This window comes from Cavia porcellus, unplaced genomic scaffold (genome assembly GCF_034190915.1).
Source record: "Cavia porcellus strain 051 isolate PalLab524CR breed Dunkin Hartley unplaced genomic scaffold, mCavPor4.1 scaffold_40, whole genome shotgun sequence".
NCBI classification, from domain to species: domain Eukaryota; kingdom Metazoa; phylum Chordata; class Mammalia; order Rodentia; family Caviidae; genus Cavia; species Cavia porcellus.
The window spans coordinates 6,065,181-6,093,134 of record NW_026947523.1 but is presented as its reverse complement, the minus strand read 5'-3'; the positions used below and the strand labels follow the sequence as shown (position 1 = coordinate 6,093,134).

General features: G+C 45.8%; 1 protein-coding gene and 1 long non-coding RNA gene across 2 annotated transcripts; one reads left to right on the top strand and one right to left on the bottom strand.

Moving 5' to 3' along the window:
- Nucleotides 1–592: 592 nt before the first annotated feature.
- LOC100717652 (cytochrome P450 2D16-like) lies at nt 593–15,848 on the bottom strand. Its single transcript, XM_063243784.1, has 11 exons — nt 15,663–15,848; nt 14,194–14,291; nt 4,464–6,959; nt 3,518–3,689; nt 3,131–3,283; nt 2,878–3,038; nt 2,282–2,458; nt 1,954–2,095; nt 1,547–1,734; nt 935–1,076; nt 593–838 (listed from the first exon to the last, which is right to left on the bottom strand). The coding sequence occupies exons 3-11, from the start codon at nt 4,650–4,652 to the stop codon at nt 660–662; spliced, it is 1,503 nt and encodes a 500-aa protein (XP_063099854.1). The 5' UTR covers nt 4,653–6,959; nt 14,194–14,291; nt 15,663–15,848; the 3' UTR covers nt 593–659.
- LOC134474863 (uncharacterized) lies at nt 15,662–27,360 on the top strand. The gene is made up of 4 exons (XR_010045752.1): nt 15,662–15,802; nt 16,050–16,230; nt 16,810–16,888; nt 19,348–27,360. It is a non-coding gene; the product is annotated as an uncharacterized LOC134474863 (long non-coding RNA).
- Nucleotides 27,361–27,954: the final 594 nt, after the last annotated feature.

Sequence of the window (27,954 nt, the reverse complement as noted above, 5' to 3'; positions counted from 1 at the left end):
CCCTGGGCAATGAGGTTGGAGTGCATCTGCCCCTCTATGGAGCACCCATTTTGTCAGTCACTTCTTTGGGCTGGGAGAACTGACCATCTGGATGACTCTCCTCAGACAGCGCAGCTGAACCTTGTGTCTGTCTTCCTGGACCCCAACCCTGTGCCTTTCAGTGTTGCTGGCTTGTATGTGTACTGTGTCATTGTAATGAACCATAACAACGAGTACAAGAACATTGCCATTTCCACTGTATTTTCTAGCTACTCACTGAACCTGAAGATGACCCTCGGGATCACCAACATCATTCAGCACCCTGCAAGAGATTCTGTTTATTCCTAAGAAAAATGCTTCACGCTCAACCCCTACCTGATACCCATGAAGCTCAGACTGCACCCTAGGATTTACCACTAACTCAGAAACCTGTTTTGGGTCTCTCTGAGTGGGGTGAGCTCTCAACTCCTGAGTATCAGTATATACATTTGGCTGGTTGACTGTACTGATCAGGTCGGGATGGATAAGGCAGGGAATCAGGGCTGGTTTGGACACGTGGGTGAAAGCATCACACATGGGCTTTCAGTGAGGAGGGCTGGACACAGACACCAGGTGACAGTCACAAGACTGGTTTACTGTACATCCCATCTTGGGTACAGGAAGGGAACACAGCACCTCTTCTAGCGGGCCACAGCACACAGCTGGTAGGGGGGTGGAGACACTATGAAGGAAATCACACCACGCTCACTGGGCCGGGGCTGCCCTTCTGGCAATGAGAAGCTGAAGCGCTGCAGCAGGCAGGTGAAGAACAGGAAGAGCTCCATGCGGGCCAGGGGCTCCCCGAGGCATATGCGGGGGCCTGTGGGAGTGGACAGGGCACAGTTACATTGAGGCTTGAGCTCCTCTAACCAAGGCACCCTGGAAGGGACAGGCAAGCCTGGTCCACTACAATCACCTGCGGAGAATGGCATGAAGGCCTCACGTTTCACAAAGCGGCCCTCAGAGTCCAGGAAATGTCCAGGGTAGAAGTGCAAGGGCTTCTCCCAGACAGTCTCATCCTTCAGCACTGATGACAGGTTGGCAAGGAGCACCGTCCCCTGGCAGGAGACACACGGCATGAATGTGGCCCGACATACGGGACACAGGAACTCTGACACTTAATATCCTGACATTTAATATCCACAAGCACACTCTATGAGGCGCACAGCGCACTCTATGCACACACCTGCTGGTTGGGTACAGAGTCACAAGGAGACTCTCAATTATCCTTTAGTCCCAGAAGCTTCTCAGGACCCACCTTGATCACATGGCAAAGCCTCAGGACAGGGATCCCAAGAGTGCCCAGAGTCCCACTTTTCCCCATGAGCACAGGATCCTCCAACAACTCAATGCTTGGATGAATTCATCTTCCAACCACACTGGGGATCAGCGGGCACAGGGCAGCACTGGGTGCAGCACCATACACACAAGTTGGGCCTGGCAACACCAGTGGTATTGGGGCCAGGTGGCACAACACTTCCTGGCCACATCTGGGAGTCATGCTGGGGAAGGAGGGCCCAAGGCCTACCTTGGGTATAAGGAAGCCTTGCACCTCAGTGTCACGAGATGTCATGTGAGGAACAGCCACTGGTGTGATGTCTGCAAAGCGCTGCACCTCATGAATCACGGCATTGGTGAAGGGCATACGGGCCTGGTCTGCCATCTCTGGGAATCGTTCCTGACCCATCACTTCATCGATCTCCTGTTGCACACGGCCTGGATAGGTAAGTATGCCCATGCAGGTCAGTCCCTGGAGACGGGGCCCTGAGCGTCCATTCCCCAGTGTTAAAGGCTATGTCCCTGTGAGAGGGACATTACTCTTTCAGTAGCCTTTGAGGAGCTTGTGCTTTGGACCATGAGTTTCTCAAATAAGTTTTGAGACCCTGTCATAACTTCTCTTCCCTCAAGTTCCGATCCATTCTGAGCCCAACTCACGCTGCACATCCGGGTGCAGGATCATGAGGAACAGAGCCCAGGACAATGTGACAGATGTGGTCACCATCCCTGCAGTAAACAGCTCAAATCCAATTTGACGAAGATTCTGTTCATTGAAGGTGCTCTCAGAGTTGCCCTTGGCCTGAGTCAGGCAGAGAGGGTGGCCTCAGTGGAAAGTGGGAGTAATGGCTCAAATGTCCCCATGCACCACCCCTCAGCACAGATGCTGGGTCTCTGGGAGATGCTGAGGCCCCACCTGGCCTCACACCACCCAGAACACTTGGCTCACAGACCCTGATCCCTTCCTTCTCTCACAGCCCATTCTCACCTTAAGCACCTCGTTCAGGAAAACATCAGTCAAATCTCGGGGAGTCTGGTCTGGATCCCAGCCTGTGTTGTGCTCAGCCAACAGTTCATCATTCAAGGCTATGATGGATCTCTGTGCGGGTAGGACTTTGGCAGCCACCCATGGGATGCGCAGGAGCAGTGGCATTGAGTTCAATACCTGTGACAGCACGGAGGCAGCCTGGGTGCTTCCTGTGCTCCAGACTCACAGGTGTCATCTCACACCCAGACGCCTCCATGGTGACCCAAGGCCTGGCACTGCACACCTTTGCCTAAATCCCTCCACTTTGCCAGCATCAAAGCTGTCTCCTGCTGCTGAGCTGCCACAGGAACCTCCTATCACGGAAATCTTGAGAGCTTGTGTCATTGCCAGTGTGGACACAGGCTCTAACTCCTCTCTGCAGCCCTGAGCCTGGGCCTCCTCTCCCATTACTGCTGTCTGCTTGGCCACCACCAGCCCTTTCTCCCTGCAGTGATCCTCCCTGATGCTTTCTTCCCATCCCTCCTGCAGGCAAGTTATCCTCTCAGAGCCTCTGTGCAGGACACTGTCCCTGCACAAGATTCTCATCAATCCTGCACCTGAAGCATGAAGGCACTGTCATCCACCATGAAGTCCTCCAGGGATTTCAGCAACCTGACAAAGTTCGGGTCATCATACTCAAAGTGGCGCGCGTAGATGAGGGAGGCAATCACGTTGCACACAGCTTTGCTCAGCAGCCCGTAGGGGTGAAAGGGCCGTCCTGGGAGTAGGAATGCATGTTAGAGTTGCCCCCTTTCTCCCAGTGACTTCATTGCACTGTCCCTTCCTTGTGTCCCTCAAGCCATCACCCACCATCATGGCTGGCAAAACCATCACATAAATAGGTGGCCTCCTCGATCGCCCACTGCTCCAGAGACTTCTTCCCCAGGCCGAAGTTGCGCATGGTGGACACACAAAAGCGTCGCTGCTCACGCCAGGCGGGCCCATAGGGTGCCCTAACAACCCCTGAATGAAAAGCAGTGTCAGGAGCAGAAAGTACTGGAATCCTTGTACCATCAGCCCATCTTGCCTGCTGATCTGATACCAACTTTGTCTCCACCTCAATGCTACAGCTCCTTTTGCAGGTTTCATGCCCCGAAGACAAGGATGTTCACTGCCATATGAGGTAAGCCCTCTCTTCCTTTAGTTACTGCCTCTGCAGTTCTACCCTGATGCCATCTGTGCCCTATTGACCTTTACCTTTGGCTTTTGGACCAAAGCCAATTATTTCACTGGTGGGTGTTCGCGGCCGATCTGAGGTGTCCTCGCCGTGGCTCACCAGAGCCTCCCGCACAGCCGCCAGCCCATTGACCACAACCACTGGAGTCCAGGCAAACTGCAGGCTGAACACATCCCCAAACCGATGTCGCAGCTGGAGGTAGAGGGACAGGGCGCCTGTGAAGCTGGGATTCCTGCCACAATGTATATCCCCATCTCACTCTCAAGGCCTGGAGACCCAGTTCAAAACATGGAAGAACCAGCTGCACTGCTGTCGGTTTCCTTTTCCTTTATGGTAGTGAAGGTGGCACTGACAGCCTCGCCCCCGCTAGACAAGCACTCTAGCCCACTCCGCCCGGACACCTAGTGTCTGCATGCTGCCGTCACACCTTCTTACGGTCAACCACCCAGGTGTGTCCTGGGAAGAGTGGAGGAACAATCATTGAAATCAATTCCCTCCCATTGTTCAGGTGAAGAAATTCAGGTTCTCAGATAATAGCAGAGAGGGTCAGGAGTCCATGGCAGCCAAAGGATCTGACAGTGCTCAGAGGACCTTTCACAGTATCAACTTCCTGAATCAAATGCTGCCTAAGACCATCTTCCTCTGCTCCTGCATCCCCAGGTACTTCCTTCCCTCTGAGGTACCTGAAGGGACCAGGTGTGTATGAAGCTTCTGTACCATCTAATGTGGTGCCAGTACAGCTATACATCCTGCCCAACCTCCTGTTGCCTGCCCTCTTGGCACCTTTGCCAGTGGAAAGTCCAGAGCCTTCTCTGCTCTGGTGAAGGTCTTCTGCAAACAGGTCTACCTCCCTCCTCTTGGGCTAAGAGGTTATTAGCTACACAGTGTCTTCACCTACCACTCACTGCTGTTAGGCCGACAGAGGGTCACCTGGCTTTTGCTGCTCTCCACCACCAGCTTCCTCACCTTGTAGCATGAGTAAGCCATGTCCTTGAAGTCCACCTGCAGTAGGTTGCCCAGCCCGGGCACAGGCACAGGGCCTGGCGGGTAGCGAGCAGCCCAGCGTTGGCGCCGGTGCATCAGGTCCACCAGGAGCAGGAAGAAGGCCACCGCCACGGCCACAGAGAACAGTGCGTCCCCAGTCAGCAACCCCATGGCTGCCTGCCTTTGTGACCACTAGGTTCCACTGCCTCAATGGAACTTTTACCACTCTAATCAGCCAGAAGCACACTCTACCACTCCCTGCATATTAGAACAGACCAGCTGTCCTTTTATAAAGCAGCTAAGACTGCCCTTTGTCCTGTGTTGTGAGACAACCTCTCTGCTCATTGTGCAACCAGAGGGTGCAGAGAGGGACCAGGTCAGAAGAGTTCCACAGGCTCTTGCCCCTCATGCCTCTTCCTGTTGACACACAGGATGAGGAGGGTCCTGAGAAGAGAGTTCCATGGAACTAGACAGTCTGGTTATGTGGGTTTCAGCATTAGGTCATGATGGATCACTGCTCCAAGCACAATCAAAAGCAGGTAGAGGTCAGGGACCTGACAGACCAAACCAGCAGGACTCTTACACTGTGTGATGGTTTGTCACACTGCACTAAGACGGTTATGCAGGTGCCATGGAGAATTTTCCTGTTCAATTTGTGTCTAAGGATGCTCAAAGCCAACTCCAGAAGTTTCAGCTGCTTTCCAGCCTTTCTGACAAGGCCACAGACAAACAGGTCACAATGAGCCTCTTCTCCAAGTGAAGCACACAAGCACACTCACATACAGGGAACCTTGACTTCATCACCCTGGAGGACAGAAACCAAGACCTGTTTCCAGGCTAGAGATGCCTGAAAAATCTCAGCATTAAGCAGTCCTCATTCATGAGATTCCAGGCTTCTTCTCCGTATAAGATGAGAGGGCTTGTGCAGCAGAGCCACAGCAGTTCCACTTGTATTTCCCTGTGATACAAGTGACTTTTTCCTTGGAAAGATGTAAGATTCTTGACTCCTTACTTCAACTGACATTTAACTGGACCTTCCATGGAGTAGCGTGTGCCTTTCTTTCAAGCTACTGTTTCACACCCTCATCTGAAGATTCCTCTGAGAAGTCCGGTCAACTTGAAAATAATTTACAAAAACCATAATGCAAAATTCATCAGGGCCTATTGAGGCTGTGTGACAGCACCTGCTCCAGCTAGAGAAGGGGACATGAGTGGGTGGAGCAAAGAGACTTTTAGGGCACAACAGGGGGTTGGGGAAGAGTTTCCAGGCAGGGGACAATAGTCATGCATCCTCAGTGTGGGTAAGAGATGGTGCTCAGGGGCCCTGTCTCTGGTCACACATGCAGCTCCTGGACTCCTCGGATGGTGTTTTGGAGCTGTTTCTCCCCACATCTAAGCAGCACATGAAGCATGCACTGCACCAGTGGACGAGAACCAGAGTGCTCCTCACTCTCCTAGGCAGTGGTTCCTCAGTGCACCATCCCTATTTGATTTGATGCACCTCAGTCAGCAAGCTGATTGACTCAGGACATAACAGGCTTTTCTCTTTCCCCTATACCTTGACCAGGTGGTCATTATTGGTAATGCCGTGATGCATAGCACAGCCCACGACCTCATCTAGTGGTAAAGAGTAGAGGGGAGAAGTCTGGGTTCAGCCTCACGGTCAGCACCTGTCACTGTCCAGTCCAGCCCCGCAGACTGCAACACCAACTTTTCCCAAACATTGCTGAATCCATGTGTTGTAGTACTGGACCTCCTGTGCTGCTCCTAATCAAAAATCCACCACCCACTGCCCCTCAGCCAGAGCACCGCCACAGGACATTCCATTGGCTTGTGTAGGAAAGTGGGTTTTTGTGTAAAAATGCAAGTGGGAAAAACACTGGTGCTGAGTCACAGTGAGAAAAAAAAAAAAAAAACAAGACAGAGTACAAATCCGTGTGGGGCTCAGAAACAAACTTTCATGCCCCTCTACCTTTGATCATTGCATTCAGGTCAGCAGGGTACACAGGCTTCTCTGCATGATGTGGCAGCTCTGGGCAAGTGACACAGAAGCTCTACCCCCTTCCTGAATACAGGGACAGGTGTGTCTGGTACACTCTAAGTCACAGGAGAACTGGCCCAGTAGGACAAAGCACAAAGGCCCACGCTGCAAGGAAATTTCCTTTCCAGAGCATAGATATGTTTTCAACCATGGTCACATCTTCCTCATCTTCTCAGTTGGAATTCTTCCAAATCCTACCTAGGTACCTGCCCTCTGTTCTACCTATTCTTGTGGCCCTACTCTTTCTCTTTGCAGAAAAACTCACACAGAAGAATAGATCTGGATTTGCTAGAATTAACATGTTCCGAACATGTTGTGTGCCAAGCACATTGCACTATTACAGAACTTCCATAACATTTCCTTCTGGTGACAATCCACAGTGCTGGATCCTCCAGGGACAGACCAACCAGGGCTCACAGATCTCACAGAGCAGGAACCTGAAAAGCAGAAAAGGTGGCAAGTAATGTTTCTGCAAAAATGATCCAGTATTCCTAAAACAAATCAAACTGCTTCAGTGACGGCCTCTCTAATCCCTGTTACACCCTGTCCACTGGTTCACTTTCTTCAAACACTCAGGGGAGTGGCTTTTGCACTCACCCGTGATTAGGCCCTTATGGGGCCTGCTTGTTGCTCTGTACCTATCACATAGGTGATGACACCCTGGGAAGGCAACTCCCCTTTCACCTGTCTTCAGGGGACAGAGACAGATCCACCTTTGCCACTTAATTCCAAGTCCTGGACCCACCACCATCCCCAGAGCACTCTCTGATGACTCACAGAGCAGGGACCATCAGCTGTGGTGCCACCTAGACCTGTTTCTCCCTCCTGGAGGTGACAAAACTCTGCACGGGCCCCTGGCTCGCTCTCCCTCAGCTCTGCAGCACTGTATTACACTGAAGCCTCCACAACCATTTTTATACTTCAGATCTAGAATGTTCCCAGCAGTATCATGTGTTGAAAGAATGAACTTTTAGAAGGCAATTGGAGCATAGGGGTGTTGTACTCATCAGTGGAGTAGTGCACAGAAAAATACACAGTGAAATGTGCTGTCAGCAGGTGAGGCCTGGTGGGAAGCGGAAACATGGGATGGTGACCCAGCACAGTATGTGTTCCTCCCTGGCTCCTCTCCCCTGTCTCTGCTTCCCTGCTGCCATGATGCAAGCAGCTTTTCTCTGCCAGTCCTTCCACCACAACTTTCCTGCATGGCAGATGGCAGGCTATGCACTCAGTTCTCTAAAAGTTGTGAGCTAAAGACCCACATCCTGCTTTAATTCACGGTCGTACACTAATGTGTCCAGGGAAGGGGAAACTAAGACAGCACCTGAAAGAGATCACAGCCAGAGAATACTGACCTGGCACAGGCAGAGAAACAAGTGTTCTGTCGGGTCCTTCAAAACAGGCACATTTCTGTTGGGGACCACAAATTATAAACTGACACTAGGCTATGTTTGAGACAGTGCTTGTCCTGTGTTATGCTCCAGTCAGAATGTGGAAACCGCCCCCTCAAGCACAATTTGTCCCTGCTGCTTTTACAGCACATATTTTGAATCCATGTACAGGAAGTAAATACACTCCTGCTCCACTGTATTGACACCTATACAGACCCTCCCGAGAGAACTTTCCTGAGAGGCTGAGACATTTAGCACACCAGTTCCCAGGCCTTGATTATGGCAAACTTGGGGCTAAATGAAATATTGTGTAGAACCTTGCCCTGCCCTAGATTGTGGGGGTCAAATAGATGGTCATAATATGTGCCCCACTAAGGACACTGTTAATATGATAGCTAAACAGTCACAGCCTAAAAACTTCAATATGTTTTTACAATCCTTGTATTTTCAGCATAGAACTACACTCTAGAATAAAACTTCTGTGGACTTGTGCTTCGGGGTCAGAGCCACAGTGGTCAAAAATTCATAATCACCATATACCCTGAGATGTTCCTCGATGTCAGCATTGGTGGGCATGAAGTTGGCCACTTAATGATTGATATTCTATGTAACAGACACCAAGCTTCAGGCACAAATGTGTGTGCTAGAGGCCTCCGTCCTTCAGATGCGAGAGCAAAATAACAGTGCAGTTACAAGAAGGCCTTAAGGATCACTATAGGAAGAGAAACAAGTGTTCTGTTGGGTCCTTCAAACAGGCATATTTCTGTTGGGGACCACAAATTATAAACTAACACTAATCTATGTGTTGGACCAGGAATCCAACAGAATTGCCACTGCTGTGCCCTGATTGACTCCTCTAAAAATGTGTACACGTGTTCAGTAAATAGTAGCAACCTTAGAGAGTCCTCGCCTTTGCCCATCCTGAGGCACTGACCTCACAATCCCCACTGTGTGCATTCTTAATTTTGTCTTTTATTTCATTCTTGATCATATTCCTCATACAGTTAGCTGAGGGTCTTGGGCAGGTCCTGAGCACAAGTTTCCTCATGGGAACACAAGGCCTCCTGTCACAACCACTGGACTGATTTACCTCCCTGGTCCCTTCTAAGGGCCACAGTTCCCTGCAGAGAGATCTCTACATGCTGCCTCCTCACAGCGATGCCTTCCACATTCAGAACAGAGAGGAGAACACAAAAAGACCCTACTTTCTTTTCAATTTAATGTTTTTGGAGACAGGGTCTCACTGTATATAGCTCAAGCTGACCTTCATCTCACAGCAATCTTCCTGTCTTTGGCTCTTGAATGTGGGAATTATAGGTGTGTGCCAACATGCCAGGCTTTGAAAATACCTGCTTCCCTACATGCATCCTCTAGAAGTAAAAACGATTCTATATGCAAAACAGTGTTTTTGACAATGGTGATTCAGTTTTTCAGGGCGTGATTCCTTTCTGTTTCAGACAAATGAATAGGGTGAGGGTTTTGTGTTTGGAGCTATGGAAGAAAATTCCTAGACCAAGGGACTCAAAGGCGAGAATTCTATTCATCAGTACTATGAGCTGGACAGCAGTGATATGTGATAGAACTGTGGGGGGAGGACCAGCGGCGGCTGAAAAGATAAGAAGTATGAAATATAAATGACCTTTATTTTGGGAATGTGGGGAGAGACACCCCAACCCCAGGGGTGTGGCATCTCCACCTTGGGGCCGGCGATATCTCTGTGGAACACATGGAGTGAGGTACATAAGTAGCCTCTGCTTGGGGTAGAACCTAAGGGGGGCATTAGGGATGCACAGGTAGCCCACTGGTCTTTGTTTGGTGCCAAAGGTAAATTCCTGAGGGTGGGGGAGATAGAAGCTCTTTGGCTTTACCGGCTGCAGTGTCCAGCCTGGGCCAAAACCCTTTCATATCCCGTCTTATGATTATTATGAAAAGGAGTGAAGATTTTTCTCTTTAACTGCTTCCTGCTGGCTGAGGGTGCTCTACTGGGGTCTAGGAGAGTTGACGGGATGACAGTTGATGCCCAGGTAGAAGCTGGTGTCAGGTGTTTTGGCCAGAACAACTTTACTGGTGAATGCATATATGTTAGACTGGAAAAACAAAGAGAGAAGATGTTATGAGGAGACATGGCACTGTCATATTTAAGGACCCAGGTGAGGTAGAGGGAAAGGTGCCTTTGATTTAGACATGTCATTCTATCAGGACCATGTTGAGGTAGAACCATTTTCATGGTAAGGCAGAATTCTGAAAATTAAACGTGGGATGAGGAGGAGTGAAGTTATGAGAGTGCTTACTCCCCCATCTGAAAGCATAAAAGTTAAAAGGTAGGTGGTAAGGCTTGTCTCTGGTATGTATGACACTGGAGTCTGTAGACAATGCTGTTAATAAGTCCTGCTATAAAAATGGTCATTAATAGAATGTAAGAAATTAGGAACCAAAGTAGATAACAAAACATGACACCCTGTGAGTTATGGCAATGAGGCCTTGGTAAGACAGAAGTAAGTAGGAAAAGAACGATCAGATCTAGGGCCTGAGTGATGTGAAACCAGAATGGCAGTCTAGCAAATTAGTCCTTGGAATGATTTGTTGTAATAGAACTTTAGCAAGTATATCAGCAGTTTACCTGGTTGTGGGAAAGGCTTTTATGTATCCTGAAAAAGTATAAACAAAGTGAGAAGACAAAATGTAACTGTCAGCCTGTAAAAGCAAATAAAAGCCTTTTAAGATTTAGGACTAGGACCTGCACAAAATAGGCCCTGTTTGTAAATGGCATAGGTTGACCTCCAATACCCTGTCAGAGATTGAGGACTTATTATAGCAGCCTGAAAACTCAGGAAGAACTCTGTATATATGGCCTCTATGTCCACAAATATAGAGAATGTCTTACCTTGAGAGTTTTAGTGTGACTTGGACTCTGAGACTGACACCCACAAAGGGGGCTGTTGTTGGCCCTTAGCCCCTCTCAGTCTTTGGCAGCAATTTTTGTTGACAACAAATCTGGCAGTGTCCTGTGAGGGCTAGAAGTTAGGATGGCCCACCCACTCTCTGGTGGCCAGGACAGCCCATCAGCCCTGGAGTAAAGTCTCAAAGAACGCCAGGATGAGGCACTTTTTTTGCCTGATGTCTTCTTCTGCATTTGAGCATGGTCGGGGGGGGGGGGTAGGTAGCTCCACCTTGTGTAGGTTTGTCTGTCTCAGAACTGCAAGTGTTATAAGTGTTAAAATATGAAAAATCATATTAAGATCTCTCTAAGGTTTGAAGGTCAAGTTTTGCCTTGTTGTTTTGAGATCTGGACTACCATGAAAGGTATCTGTAGAATGAAGTAAGTATGCAGGAGTTTAATATTGACATTTTAGGTCAGAGAGCAGGCTTTATCTAGATGGCATACTGCTTTTTTATAGGGTGCCACGTGGAATTCACAAAAAAGGCTTTAGTCTGCCCAAAAAAGGTTTTAGTCTGCCTTTTGCATTTTGGAGTAAAATCTTAATGGAAACATTTTGCAGTAAAGTTTTATCAATCTTATGAATAAATCTATTAAAACTGATCTAATACTGTCAAATTTTGAACATATTTAGTTGTTTTTAAATCTGTTGTTTGCAGTAGTATGAACCAAGAGAAATAAAATAAAACTTTGAAGGAAACCCTTATCTTGGAAGAGAGCTAGTGGTTTTCAGCAAAAAGGAATTTATAACCTTAATTGTTAAACAGGAGATTGGCAACAACACAGTACAACAGTTTTGAGTGGAACTGCCGAACTGGTATCTATCTGTGCCTGTGTTTAAAGCAGCGCTTGTGTTTGGGAGGAGCCTGTCTGGGAAACGCGCACAATGAAGCTGAGACAGACAGAGCATGACTGCAGAGAGCTGTACCCATGCTTGGGGGCGAAGCTGAGACTTTTTGGCATGTAGCGTGTAGGTGGAACATGCAGAGTGGGCGGAGTGAGCACCAGGACACAGTGCACAGGGGTGGGCTCAGATCGCACATGGAAATGGGCACACGGGAAAGGATGGGCTGGGATGGCACCCGGAAACACACAAGGCAGCTGCAACAGTGCACCGGGGTGGGACTAGCAGACTCGCGGTGGCAGCGGCTCGCTGTTGCTGTTGGAACTGGCAGCGTGCGGCTCGAAGGGCAGCAGAGGCAGGGGCGGCAGCGGGGGCGGGGGCGGGGCGGCGGCAGGGCTGGGAGACACCACGACACAGCTTGAAGCCAGGAGCAGCTCCCGGAGGCACACAGCCAGCAGCCGGCGAACTGCCACCTGGAGGAGCCACCCAGGGCGTGGTGCCAAAAGCTGAACCTGCAGCGTGGACCAGGGCGCAGCGTTAAAACTGAACTGCGTGTGTGGACCTGGCTGCATGAGAGCCGAAACACCATGCGCAGAGTTGGAGGCTGCGGCGTGAAAGCCAGAAAGCTGTTTAAAATCTAAAGCAGTTTGTTTAAAATCTAAAGCAGTTTTATGTGTATCTCTTAACATTGTTTGGTCTCATTTTTTTTTTTATCTAGGCAGGGAATGGGTTGGCATGCACGGGAAACAAAGGGATGCTGGCGGCTTGGTGGGGAGGGGAAGACGGGAGGAAAGGAGACACTGAGAAAGCTCCGAAAGGCTGCAAGGGAAGACGCTGCTATCTCATTAAGTGCGGGGAGAGGGAGGGATCCTGGAGGAGTGGGAAAGGACACACGTTCCCAAAACAAAGATAGAGAGTTTTGTAAGCTTGTCACCAGTGTGATAAGCCATAGATTGGTATGGTTTTTGGGGGAGAGATCACCAGGCACAGGGTGGAGATGCCACACCCCACGGGGTCGGGGGTGTCTCTCCCCACATTCTCAAAATAAAGGTCATTTATATTTCATACTTCTTATCTTTTCAGCTGCCACTGGTCCTCCCCCCACAGTTCTATCAGATGGTTCCCTGACCGGGAATGGCAGGTGAGAGACTCCTAGGGCTGGTTCCCAGTTTTGAGTCCCCTGCTGTTCAGGACCAACCGGACTGCAACCTGCATTAATTCCTCACTTCTACACTCAGGAGCCGTAAGCTTGTCGCTGCTGGTTCTCAAACAACACCCACCAATTTACCACAGATGAACAACTCCCCGGAGACAGCCACTGGGCCAGGCTCAGGTGGATTTTCTCCCCTCTTTGCATGGGTTCATGATGCTTTCACATCCTTTGGACAGCCCAAAACAGGGTTTTTCTGGGCAAGCCTGTGTCCACTCTGGACCACCCACACTGAGACACCCTCGCGTTCTTTAGAGCTTTTTAAGTTCTCACGGCAGAGCGGTTACTCAGCCCACGTAAAGTCCACTCATAATATTGGTGACGGCCAATTATTAGGAGTTTGGAACCATATTAACTGTTCGGTCTGCAGTAAAAAAGTGACAACTTTAGGCTTGGCAGACCACGGTCCGCTGCTTCATCTGATTGTAACCCCATGGGCTAGACCCCGCACCAGATTTTATCTCAGGGACCACTTCCTGTCACCCCCCCCCCCAAAGAAACCATACCTATCTAAGGCTTATCACACTGCCGACAAGCTTACAAAACTCTCTATCTTTGTTTTGGGAATGTGGAGAGAGACACCCTGACCCCCTGGCGTAGCATCTCCACCCTGGGGTCGGCAGTCTCTCTCCATGAAACACTTGGAGTGAGGCACATAAGTAGCCTCCGCTTGGGGTGGAACCTAAGGGGGGAATTAGGGATGCACAGGTAGCCCATTGGCCTTTGGCACCAGAGGTAAATTCCAAAGGGTGGGGGAAATAGAAGCTCCTTGGCTTTACCTGCTGCAATGTCTGGCCTGGGCCAAAACCCTTTCACTATGCAGACCCATTCCCCTAATGCTGAGAAATTACATGCCAAACTAGCAGACTCAAACACAGTCAATTTATACTTTAAAGACATGTCATAGCACATGTGATGAGGAGCACTGTCAGCTCAAGCCAACATGATCAGCTGTGGCTACTGGGCCTAGGATCACTCCTTTTTATTGGGGTCTTGCCTAGATCCCCAATCTCCCAAACGAGTGCATGGCAAAGTCCCAAAAAATGAGATAAGCAGCATGATTTTTAGGGTTCCAGAGGACCAAAACAGAATTCTTAACTCTGGTAGCTGAGACAGACAAGGTGTCTGAGAGGTCCCAATTTATTTAGTATTCAAACAAGCAAGGGGTTAGAGTGGAAAATGCAAGAAACCTGGGAGGAGTTCAAGGATCCCTCCAAGCAACAACAGACAATGCTAAGAGAACTCTGCTAGGAAAAAGTCTCCAGGTGTCCTCAGCTGTAGTCTGCCTTACCCTCTGCGGTGTCTCCTTGTTCTCAGTTCCACCATGCCCAGGTCATGCCACAGCCCTGCACCTGTATTCAGCTTCAATGGCTCCAACATCTTTTGGTCCTGTTTAATAGAATTATATTCCCTGATGTATCATTTAGACATTCCATGCCTGTGCTCTTAAGGTAAGCCTATAATCATGAGAGTTTTTTAAAAACTCAACAGCACTTCCCAAAGGCCCATCCTAGGGAAATCTTCCAGAAATCTTTGCATCTCATAGCTGGGGGGCAGCATTTCAAATACTCAGGATTTCGGTTACTTTATGGGTCAGTAAGACAAAATTCTGAGACTCTAGTTGATGCAGTACATGCTTGAGCATTTCAGGGAGGAGATACACACCTATCTTTGTCTTGCAGAAACAAAGGACAACAAGTGGGTGAACGGAAACATCATAAAGTACTACGGACATATGGCTCTTAAACTTCCCAGGGTGAGGAGCCTGATGGAAGGGAGAAGATGTAGAAATAACGGTAAGAAACAGAAAGCTGAGATCAGATGGAGCCCTCCCTCCAGAAGGGAGGAAAGGCACTGCTCATCCAATGCAGTCTGTTGATTTATACAGCTAGCAACTTAAAGTTAGGTGACAGTAGCCATCAGCCCCCATGGTACCCTAAGGCGTTGGTGCTCTCTGGACTGGAGCACCTGTTTGCCTGAGGTGCCTCCTTGCACTCAGCGCGTTCTTTGGACCTTCCATGCTTTAGACTCCACACTTCTTTAGCTCAGTGGCATAAGCACCTGCCTGGCAAGTGCGAGTCGGGAGTTCCATCCCTGGCACCAAATTTTTTTAAAAAGTCGCATTTGCCAGTTAACGCCTGACCACATTGGGTCCCAGATGCCCACAAAACTCCTATCAATGCCGCCCATACCTCTTGGCCCAGGCCTCCCTCCTGCCTCCTCCTGGCCCAGAAACTCCCACTTCCGGGGAGCTGGAGAATTCTCTGAGGCGATTCCCAGACCCAGCTTCCCTCCTCGCATCCTGCATCTTCTCAGAACTCCTAGCCTCTGGGGATGCCCTCCAGGAATCTGACCTTCAAACAGCGCCCAGCTGCTACTGCAGCGCCTCAGGCTCAGGTCACAGGGCCACAGCGCGACAGCGACACCTGCTGGGCGGCCCTGGGACCCCGCCGTTCCCCTCTCCCGGGTGCGGGGAGCCCGGCCCGACCCCGGGGCAGCGGGAGCCACCAGGTCCCCGCGGGGCTCGGCACTGCTGTGCTCGGCGGCCGCCTCTGCCCTTCCGTAGTAAACAGCTCTGGCCTCCTGCTCATCCTTCCGCACACAGAGCGCGGCGGCCGAGGACGCGGCGGAACTGGGGACCCACGGCGGCCTCACCCCGGGCGCGGGACTGTGGCGGCCCTCAGGAGGCTGCAGCCTGGAGCCCCGGCTCGCGGTCTCCCGGGGTGACGGTCCCTGCTGTCCCGCGCTGGTCGCCCTTACCTCCAGGAAAGCGGCGGAAGCTGTGGGGCTGCACTAGAAGGATGCGGAGGAGAAGCCTGGAAGGAGGATTTTTACCTCAACCTGCTCTCAGCGCCCGCGGGGACTTGTAGTCCGCTCAAGCGCAAAGCCCTTTGGGAATGGTAGTCCCGTGATTTCTACACAGTGGTGGGTGTTTAGAGTGGGAGGGTTTCCTCCTGCCTACTGTGGGCTCCGCAGTGAGCCGGTAACTATTTTGAACACAGTGAAGGTAACTCATCTCATGTGAGGAGACGGTCGGAGTAAAACTAGCTTTCTATTAAGAGATGATGGAAATAAAAACAGTAAAACTATTGGATGATATATTTAAGTACAGTTAAATAGACCGCTAACCACATTTTCTCTGTGTAGCCAAAGTACCCGTTCATGAATGAACGAGAAATCAAGACAATTCCAGTGAAACAAAAGTTGAGGGAGTTCATTATCAGCTGACTTGCCTGCCTTGGAATGTGCTGTAGAAGGAACTTTCCTGGCTGACGTGAACACCACCAGACAGTAATCAGGAACCATAGAAGAAATAACACTGGACAAGGTAACAACAGAGGCGACTATGAACGCGTTGTTGAGTTTTCACTTTGTTTTTCCTCATTTTACCCCTACACAATTTAATAAATACATAAAACAATTACACAACTATGTTAAAGAGTGTGTAATGTACACAGGTATAATGTGGAACAATAGCAATATAATAATGTGAGGATGGAAATGGTTAGGAACAGTGGAGTTTTTAAACTATAAACATAAATTATTGAAGCCAAGACCACACACCAGTAATCTCAGGAGGCTGAAAGAATAGGAGCTGAAGTTCAAAGCTAGCCATCTGAAAATGAAATTGAAAAACAATCACACTTAAAATGGCATGAAAAAGAATGAAATTTAGCTAGTAAGTAATCCAAAAACTGAAGTGAAAACTAAACCATGGCTAAAAGAAGTTAAGATGGCAATAAAAATTTTAGGAATGAAAAGAAGAACGAATCTGTGAAAGCACTTTTTATTGTTCATGGGATGGGATGAAGTATTTTTTGCATTTTATGGAGCCCAAAGTGATCTGCGCATTTACTACAACTCCCATCAACATCCCAACACTGTTTTGTTTTCTCTTGTTTTGCAGAAATAGAAAAATGTTCTCTAAACTTTTATGGAATGTCTGAGGACCCCAAAGACAAAAATGATCTTTAACGGGAACAAAGGTAGAAGTCTCATATTTCCTGATTCCCAGAAAGTACAGACGTTCCTTGAACAGTGTCTTGCTAGGCCTACCGTGAGTTGAAAATGAATCAAACACCTTTTACCTGTCAAACGCCTTTTACCTGCTCAACAGCACAGTGCTGCAACACCTGGAGGGCACCAGTGGTCCATCCTGGTGACCCTTTGGTGTACTGGGAGTTACACCCACTGCCACTGCCCAGCATGCCCAGAAAGTGTCCAGGGGCACATTGGTACCTTAAGAAAAGGGGCAAAATTCAAAAGCTGAAGTAGAGTGTCTACAGAATATACACAGCTTTGTATAATCCCAAAATCCAAAATTTTATGCTGAAGTATTGTTTAGGAACATCTGTACAAAACTAAAGTTATCAAAAGAGTGTGGTACTTGTAAACAGAGTCATATGCACCAGTGAATGGGCATCCTAAGAACAAACTCTGATGGACAATACATGCTTCATTGTAAGAGCACAATTATGATTAGTAAAGACACAGTTGCAGAATAACAATATTATAAATATTTTATAACAAGTGGAAATCAAATAATAGCCCATGCCTGTGTTCCTGCTGCCTGTCAGATAAACACCCTGCTAAACTCAGTCAGCCTTGACTTCCTGGGTCCAGTTGCTTTTGTTCTGGGTAATGCCCTGGGCCAACATGACCATTCTCAGCTTGTGTTTCCCTTAATTAAAAAAAGATAATGCTTTTAACTGGCTTCGGGGATTTTGGTCAAGTCGAAGCAACACAGTCAAAGATACTTTTGAACTCTGCTTACTCTGCTCAAGCCCCCTCCCCTCATCATCAGCCTGCCACCTATCTTGTACTTCCTGCTTGCATATTGTTATGTTGATCTATTGTGTCAACTTGAGTAGTTTAGAAATTTAACTAAGAGACTCCTCAGGGAGCAGGATCCCTACTTTGTAAATATCCTTAGCTGTGCAAGAGGAGCTCAGGGAGATTTTGTGAGTGGCAGGTGGCCTGTGTACAATACACAGGAGGAAAAGGCTTGCCCCCCTCCTTTTGCTCTTACTGCTTTGCTGCCTACTGCAATCTGGAAGTGTTGCCCCGTGCCATGCCACTTTGCCTTGGAGTCAGCTGATTATAGACTGAAAGGTCCACAAACTGTGAGCTAAATAAACTTTCCTTCCTTAATTTTGTATGTCAGGTATCAGAGAAAAGTAACTAGGACAGAATTTGGTACCAGTAGCCTGGGGTCATTGCTGTGACTATACCTGACCGTGGGATCATAAGTCTTTGGTAATGGCTTGAAGGAAGAGTCTGGAAAAGGTTCAGAGATGTTGGTTAAAAGAGTAGCCCTTGAATGGTTTAGGCTGTTCTGTATGGGAGATTCTGGTTACAGCTCAGAAAACCAGTAAAGAACAGGTTTGGGACATTACTGCAGGGAAGGACTGCATTGGCTGCTGGACTCCAGACATTGTGTGTAATGGCTTGGCAGAAAGTTTGTCTGCGTTTTGCTCATGTCCAAAGACTTTCCCTGAGACTAATATTAAGGGAAGAAGACTAATTATTTTGCCAGAAGAAATTTCAAGACAGTCAAATGTTCAGGCTGTGGAATGGCTATTGTTAGAGATTTTCAGTCAGATTTATAGCAAGAATCAAGAGCAAAGAGCCCAAAAGAATGATTTAAAACATTGTGAGTTTGGCCAGAAACAAAGCTCTAATAAGCCATGTATTATAAAGATAGAGCTGAGGAGATCTGGATTGTTGAGAAGAATACAAAAGATGGCCTGAAGGCATCACAAAAAGCAACAAGTCTCGAAACTTTGCACCCTCAAAATTGCGAAAGTGAAAGACTTTGCATTGAGGCAAAAGCCACAGAGCACCATGTTCTAGATTGGTGGGAGCATCGAAAATTTGTTCATCATAATTGGATTCAGAGTGCCCAGCAATCCAAGGACTCATCTCCTACAACCAAGAGAGAGGAAAGCCAAGCTACTGCTCCACCTAGTAGCAGAACTCAGCATCATCCATGTGGCATTGGTTTTAGGTGCACACAGAATGCAAGAGTTCTGAGATTTAAAAGGCTTCCACACTGATTTCAGTAGGCCTGGGGGGGCTAAGCAATGTGCCACTGAGTACGCAATGTGTGAAGCTATGAGTGTGAAACCAAACATGCTGGGAGAACCCAGAAGTTTGGGAAGGCCAAGAGTGTGGATCATCTAAGGGAACCTGTAAGAAGGGAGCATAGCCAGCCCAAGAGAAAAACGATGGAAACAACAACTACCACAAATGCTTAAAGGGTGGAGTCCCTCAAGTCTTTTGGAGCTCAAATCTCCATTGCTTCAGATGCAGACATGGAATCCAGGACTTAATGTTTGCCCCGCTGGAGTTTGGAATTGCGTTGGTCCCATTCATTTCTATCCTGCTGTTTATACCTTGGGCCATTGAATGTTGTAAGTGTTGAACTTTGTTTTCATTTGTGCAGGGGCTTGGATCTACAGTTTGCCTTGCATCTCTGAAGAGGCTTGGGACTTGGACTTCTCAGCAATACTGAAACTGTTAGGACTGTGGCAAGTATGGATTACATTCTTTTTGCATAAAGGGATGTGCATGAGTCTTTAAGGGGCTAGGGGAAGAATGTTATAGTTCTAACAATATAATGATGATACATTTACTGCTGGACTTACGGATTTGTAAACCTGTGTTATAATGATCAAGTTTGAAACGGTAAGAATAGGTTTGTCTTTGTATCTGGAAACCTGTTTAAAGAAATGTGTCTGGTTGCCAAGTTGACAAGGGATGGATTGTTACGGTGGAATCATTGTGTCAATTTGAGAGGTTTAGAAGTTTAACTAAGAGACTCCGGAGTGAGCCAGGATCCTTACTTTGTAAATATCCTCAGCCTGAGCAGGAGGAGGGCAAGGAGATTTTATGAGTGCTTCGCCTGCCCTGGAGAGGGGTGGCCTGTGTACAATCCAAGGGAGGAAAAGAGGCTTTCCACCATTTTTGCTCTTGTTGCTTTGTTGCCTTCTGCCCTCTGGAATTGTTTCCCCTGGGCCATGTCACTGTCCCTTAGAGCCAGCTGACTATAGACTGAAATGTCCACAAACTGGACATTTAAACGTTTTCTGCCTTCATTTTGGGTATTGGGTATTTTGTCCCAGCAATGAAACAAAAATAACCAAGACAAAATCTATATCTAAACTTAATCCAAAACCACGTCAGTGCTAGTGTTTTGGGCTTGATCCCACTAGCCTGTTAGCACAATAAACAATTGTCTTTTACCGCCTAGGTGCAAAGAGTCTTCCATTGGGGTTCATATTGATTTTTCTGTAACATTCTGGTGCTCTGGCCAGGAAGACACTATGCTGAACACTGAGGGTCACTGGTGTAGGCCTGTGGCTTACTGCCTAGGCTCAACCTCATCTGCAGACAAGAAGCCATGCTCTCTGGATCCATTTTAGGATTCTCCTCCAAAGTTGAAGGAGGAAATTCTGTGCAACAGTGGAGATATCATCGGACCCTGGGAGGAGTCACAATACAACAGGCCCAAGTCCTTGGACAAGGTAGGCATTCCCCAGGTTTTCCCCACAGTTAACCTAGGGAACCTGCTTGTTACCACCTCCACTGTGGGAGGACGAGCTGATGACTCCCCAAACAGCCTCATCTGCACCTGTTCCAATTCCACTTGCTGTTGAGCTGCAGCTGCTATAGACTTGTCCCTGGCATTGAGGCTGGAAATGTACTCCCCTAGGCAATCTGTTTACTTCGTTGTTACCTACGTGTTTACCTGCTTGTTACTATCCCCACCGTGGATGAAGGAGGACCCAGTCAGTCCTCAACATCTCCACCTGGTACCAGTTCTGGATCCAGTTCTTGTTTTGGTCAGAGTACTGGACTGCAGCTGCTGTTCCCACCGGATTTGCCCATGGGCTTGGGGGTGGGCATGAGTTAACTTCTGTGTGCCTGTGTGCAATTGTGTGTATATACACACAAAAAATGGAACATACAGGCCAGGGTCTCCTAAACTCAGCTACGTACTGAATAAAAATGGTTTAATCAGTTTAAAAACAAAAGTAATTAAAGAAAAAATTTACACTGTAATGATTAAAGACATGCAAAGGCTGTGTATCTTTAATACACCAGAATATAAGGCAGCTGATGCAGGTAGATAGCAAGGGAACAAAAGAGCCCAAGCGAGCCCTTGCTTGACATCACCACTCTGGCCCTTTCTGCAGACATTTGAAAGCTAGGGTAACTGCAACCTGGGCCTGTCAACCTAAGGAACTTTTATAGGACAAATCAAATGACAAGTTGTAACTAATTGGTCATTATACTTTTGGTTTTCAATTTGAGTCAGTGTGCATAAGCATTTCTTATACATTAGAAATGTTTGAATTTACAAGGTTAGCTTGATCTTTTCTCTAGTCTATTGTTTTAAAATAAAAAAAACCAATTCAAGGTTACTCAGAAGTCTGTTGGTGTAGGGAGCCATGCGACAACCCCATTGCTGCCTCCCTGTCTCTCTCTCTCTCCTATGGGCACAACGTATCTGCCTACATTAACCATACTCCTCTCCTGCTTATGTCACATACCTGGACGTGATGATGACCCTGTTGTATTCATCCCCGTAGCTTCTTTCTGTCCCATCAGCCCGCCCTTGGCCTATAAAAGATGTGATCACCTCTGGAATAAATGGGGCTTGACTGGACTCTCTCAACTTGCCTCAGTCTCTCTCTGTCTCCCCCATGTCTCTATTTAATCTCCGTTCACCCTCCAGGAACACCCCATGGATTGATCCGTGGGCCAGATCATGTTGGCAGTGAGTCAAGTTTAATATCTGAGGCTAAAAATGGGACACCTTAAAATTCAAGCAACTACATTCAAGTATGTCATAGAAGAGTATAGTAAGAAGGGGAAAAATACTAAGAATGCTATAAATATAAGAGATAGACTTTTGGTATGAGAGGATTCATGATAAATGTCCTGTTCTGCTAAAGAGATAACAAGAAAGATAATAGCATGGTGAAAAACCTTATGTATGTTGACAAAAGCTTAAGGAAGTACTTTATGAAAAGAAAATATATGTATGGTCACTTACTAATTTGGTGGAGCGCAGGTTGTGCCTTCTAAAAATCCACCCAATGAAATGGTTAAATCAAGATGAGATTGCCAGTCAATTAATAAACTTTAAAAATAGGATGGGATGTCTATACTGTGTGTTACCCTGCTGAACACTAATATGGACATTTAGCTGTGTTAATAAACTAATGTCATCCCAATTGGAATACTGAGATGTAATGTGTGACTCTGGACCTCAGGTTCCTAGGTAAAACTGTGTAACTGCTATCTGGTAACATCCTGCAGGGACTCACCCACTCACACCGCCGTAGTTGATAGAAAATAATGGTCCCTGGAGAGCTCTAAATAGCAGAGCAGTAAGCAGCAGAGAAAGAGCCTCTTGGAGAGTCATCATCCACACTGGAATACAGAATGTGAAGAAGACAATAAGGAGGGAAGTGGTTACCCTGCACCCAAGAAGAATCCAAAGCATAAATTGTAGCCCATGGAGAGAGTGAAGAGAGAAAATTCAGTAAAGAAGGAGGTATCCAAAATGAAAATAAAAAGTAAAGACAAAAACAAACAAGAGATATAGAAAAGAAAAAAACCAAAATGTCCACTTCTAGGTTTGTCCAGGTTTGCCTTCTCCCTGAGTCGGACTCAATGTGCAGGAGGAGTGGTTCAAACCTGAGGATGCAGGGCTGCCTGGTAACCCCAGAGGCCTCAGTTGAGAGATGTGGCAGTGGAGGGGAGCTGCAGACAAGGAAGGGAACAGGGCACATGAAGGACTGCACTCCATCCAGCAGGGATCACAACCACTGAAGGTACTCAGAAGACAGTGAGCCAAATGTGACTGATCTTGGCCAGAAAGTACAGGCTTGCTGAGATGATCCACTACCTCACAGAAAAGCTACTGCTGGCTTGCTGAGATAGACTACTGGGGACTCTGCCTCCACAGGTTGTCTTCCAGGGAAAGCAGAGACAAATGTAGAAGTGGACCTTTTTGGTTTTTTCCCCCTTATCTCTTTCTTTTGTTTATGTTTTTAATTTTTGTTTTCATTTTGATTTTTTTCTCCTTCATTGTTTCATTGTTATATGAGAACATGGTTTTTACCCTCTTTGTGATAGTAGTTTTATATTCTTCTATCTCCTTTCTCTCTTTTCCTTCAGTCTTCGGCACCAGTTCCCCAAAATTAATGTAACCTCCCTTTATCCTCTAACCTTACTTCTAATCTTTTCTTCTCCTTCTTCCCCTTCTCTATTTTCCCCTCTACATATTTTAAATTTTAACTCCTGAGGGCAAGATGACATATTAAGGACCTGTATACTACATGTAATTTTCTGATCTGTTTTGGATTTTAATGTATAACCCAAAATCTAGTTCATATGTTTAAAAGTTGCAAGTGAATGGTTAGCTCAGTTTGTCATTTTCTAGTTTGTGTTTGATTGTACTGGTGCCATTATAGCCAAAAATGAGATAATTGTTTTAAACAGCTGTTCATCCTGGTATTCTCTAACTGACATATACTAAGGGTCACTGAAAATACAGTCGAACAGTACCAGTGAAATGGGGACTGGGCCAAACAAGCAGCAACTTGTCATCTTCAATAAACTGAGCAGGTAAGATCCTCTAACAGACTCAAAATCCAACAACCTGTAGCCCAGGAAGATACCCTGGAGATAGTCATTATCTAAGGGTCCTAAATTCTAGCAATAAAGCAACTCACAATAGGCAATTACAAACATCACCCTAGAATAAACTGAGAGAAAGAAAGAAAGAAAGAAAAGACAGACAGCAAGAAAGACAGAAAGAAAGAAGTAGAACACACATAAACAAGATGCAACCGGAGACCTCCACATCATCAAAGACACACCTGGGGGCATTGACATTGGACTATTTGAAAGCCTGAAATTTGGCCTCTTGAAGAGGTAAAAACAAAACAATTGAATGAGGCTCTTAAAAGAATCAAATCAGAAATAATCTCTCAGATAACTGCAAAGATGGGGTCCAAAATAAAGACCTATTTAGTTATGATAGAGCAGATATAGACAAAAATATAGACAAGATTAAGAAAATTTTCAAAGTCATGAATGCTCAGCATAGGAAGGAAATGGAATCCAAAAGGCATACTGAAGCAGATATCCAGTAGAATAAAAATTCTGTTGAAAGTATTTGAAGCAGATTAGGCCAATGAAAGGTCAGGACCTCAGATATAGAAGACACGCTTGCACTTAGTGATCAGGAAAAGAAAAATTTCTCAAAAATAGCAAGGGACCATGAGAAATCAATCCAAAATTTGATAATGTAGAATAATTAAAGATTGGCTGGAGTCCATGAAAAAGCAGGACATAACACAAATGACATGTAAAATGGTCCCATATGTCATGGCAGGAAACTTCTCTATTAGAGAAAAAGAATTTGACATACAAATCAGTGGGGCATGTAGAACTCCAATTAGCCACAACTAAAAACAATCTACAGCCAAACATATGATATTCAAGAAAGTCCAGAAATTCAACGCAAGAATAGAATCTTAAAAGCTAATAGAGAGTGACTTCCAGGAGAACATGTTGGACAGATAGCAGCAGCTATGGAGGCTCTCGGAAAGACCCAGCTTAGAATCCAGGAATTGTGCGGAGTGAGGAATCCTAAGCAAGAGGAGATATGGCCTGCTGACCCAAGAACAAACTGGGTTGAGAGAAACCAATTGGGAATGCAATCCTGGTGCTATAACATGAACAGATAAAGCCTCAGTGTGGAAGGTGGAGCCAGTGCCATTGGAATCTGCAATTTGGGTTTCCTGCCACCGTAGCTGCATCTCAATCAGCTCGGCAGGAAGAGAGACGCGTGAATGCTCTGAAAACGGGAATAGGTGAATGGAATTGAGAGCAGGACAGGCGGAGAGCTGTGCATCAACCCGTGGTGAGTAAGAGAAACTGGGACTCTTCCATGGTCCAGGAGGCTCCAACAGAGGACATTCTGGGACTGGGCAGACTTGCCGGAACAGGGCGCTGTAGTGACTTCAGTCACCTATTCCCCTCTCAAGCAGGATTGGTGAGCAGTGTCTACCTTACTTGATGCTGCTGGCTGAGACCCAGTAGGCTAGCACAACCCAGGTCCCAGTGCCTGAAGGTGACCTGGAGGGGCGGGCCCTGCATAGGCTGCCTGGTCCATAACTCCCTGGTACGCTGTGGTGGGTGGGAACACCTAGCCAGTGCAATTCAATCAGACTGTGGCCAACAGGCAAGGAAGTTAGGTCTCCTATGTACACTTGCATATCTAAGGAACAAAGAATATGGGAAGAGGGAGCAACAAGAAAGGCGGCTGGGCCCCCAATCCTAAGAAACAGGCAATAGCAGACACAGTACCAATAGACATAAAGTGCTATCTCCAGAGCCTCATAGATGAGTTCAGGAATGAAGTTATTAATGACCTGAAGCTAGACATAAGCAGAATAGTTAGAGAAATGCTAAGCACCACCCAAGAAAAAACAGATGGTGCAATGGAAGAACAGAAAAAGAGGGGAGAATTGTTTAATGGAGAAAATAGAGAAAGCATAGAATACATGAAGCAGGTTCAAAGAGATTACCAGGAAACTAAAAACTCTATTGAAAGCTGGCATAAGAGCTTGAAAGAAACTAAGAGTATATTATCTGAACTGGAGGACAGATTTGTAATGTGGGAGCATGAAAGGAAAAACTTCTTAAAAATAACAAAGAAACAAACAGCAATAATACAAAGACTAGAAGATGATAAGAGGATCTATAACTTAAGAATTAAAAACATAAAAGAAGAGGTAGGGACACAAACCAATGAAATACAAAAGCTACTAGCAGAAATAATCCAGGAGAATTTTCCTAGTTTAGCAAAATTAGAGATACTCAGATGTATGAAGCATTCAGGACCCCAGCCACCTACAACCCCAACAGAGCTATATCCAGGCATATAATAATCAAAATACCAGAAATCCAATGTAAGAACAGAATATTAAAAGCTGTCAGAGGCAAGAAACAGATCACTTACAAGGGAACACCCATCAGAATTACAGCAGACTTCTCAGCACAAACCATCAAATCACAAAGAGTGTGGGGGAAATAATTCAAGTTTTGAAAGATAATAACCTCAAGCCAAGATTGATATATCCTGAACAAGCCCTGGACATTGATGGAAAAACAAGGTACTTCCAGGATAAAGAGGAACTAGGGGAATATGCAACCACCAGTTCAACTCTACAGAGAATACTGCAGGATATTCTTAAAAAGAAAAATATGAAGAATCCAGAAATAGTGGCAGAGCGGCCAAAATGAATGGAGCAGAAAACAAAATGAAGAAGACAAACTGACAACTAATGACAGAAAAAGAGCTCAACAGAAAAGAGGCGGAGAAGATTGGATGATAGGAACAGCTATTTTGGGAAAAAATGACATCATAATAGGTAATGCTGATTTAATATCATCTTGTTTTGAAGTCTCATCAAGCTTTTGTTGTTATGTCTCCATTGGTCTTAACATGTTGTATCTTATTGGATTTTATTATATCTGATAGTATAAACAAAAACTTTTATAGTCAAGGAGATTATACAGAAACCATTGTTCATTTTCTGTTAGTTGATTCTAAATACCCTGTAATAATGTCATTCTCTTGAATGGTTTTACATTGTTTTGATATATTTGATGCTACAGTATACGAAGTTATACTCTAAGATTTCAAGGAAAGAGACAATATGGTAACTACTTTTATGTCGGGATTATCTTGTGGTGAAACACTATTTTGCTTAAATGGTTATTTATTGATCTGTGCTGTTTTGTTGTTATGCCCTCTTTTGTCTCAATCTCCATTTTATTATTTGCTTTGTTATTTTATCCCTTTAATTAAGGGAAAAATAAATTAAAAATAACAAAATACATTATAGTAACCCACTTTGATTTCCTATTAACTTGATTTGAAGCCCTGTATTGCTCTCACTATCTTGTTTTGACTGATGTTCCTCTATTCTGTTTTGCTTGATAGTACCAGGTTTGAAAGTTTAGGCAACAGCTGTGAAGATAGTGGGATTCATTATGACGCCAATTCTGGTTGACTATTATCTAATTTTGAAGACCTGTAATGTCTCCAATGTTTTGGTTTTGTTCTTTACTGCTTTGTTCAATTTTATTATAACTGATGATATAGGCAATTCTATTAGAGATAGCAGGAGGCATTATGGTAACCATTGTTGATCACCTTGTATTATGTTTTTACATTATCTATTATGTCCACCCTTTTGATTTGACCGACTCTGTTCTGTTATGTCACATTTGGTTTTACTCTCTTCCAAAAAAAGTAATAAGAACTGTGGGAGCACTAAAACCCAAAATGTGTAATAGTCATTGTACAAAAGAGAGGAAAAGAAAGTGCTCTAAACGATAAAACTGCATGTATATTTAAGTGTATAAAATAGACAATGATATTACTGAGTTTTGTTGGATTATTGAACAGAACTGCTTGGTCTCACTGTTTGAATGTCCACTATATAAGATTCAATTTTGTAACTTGAACAAATATTTCTAAGATGACAATATGTAATCCATTAACTAGTGATTTCCTACTGTTTATTTTTTTGTAAAATTCTGTATAACAAGTTATAACTTGTTATAACTTGTACAAGTTATAACTTGTACCCTTTTTCTGCTTTTTTTTCTTTTTCTCCTTAAATAAATTTTTTTTAAAAAGCTAATAGAGAAAACAAACAAATCACCTATAAAGGAAAGTCAATCACAATAACAGCTGACTTCTCAGCATAAACATTCAAGTTAAGGAGAGCCTGAGTCAAGTATTTCAAGTTCTAAAGAGGAACAACCTGCTTCCCAGATAAATGTATTCTGCAAAATAACCTTTCAAAACTGATGGAGAAATAACATACTTTCATGACAAAGAACATCTGAGGAAATTTGTGACCACAACACTAGCACTCTAAATATTGTGACCACAACACTAGCACTCTAAAATATTTTGAAGGACATTACAGAGAGAGATAACTCCATGAACCCC

Bases quoted from the DNA above. Each gene is read 5' to 3' on its own strand.
- LOC100717652 (XM_063243784.1), bottom strand. From the start codon at position 4,652: ATGGGGTTGCTGACTGGGGACGCACTGTTCTCTGTGGCCGTGGCGGTG. The intron at 3,284-3,517 runs GTAAAGGTCAAT...CTTTTCATTCAG, and splicing joins CTTTGGTCCAAAAGCCAAAG to GGGTTGTTAGGGCACCCTAT. The intron at 3,039-3,130 runs GTGGGTGATGGC...TCCTACTCCCAG, and splicing joins TGGTTTTGCCAGCCATGATG to GACGGCCCTTTCACCCCTAC.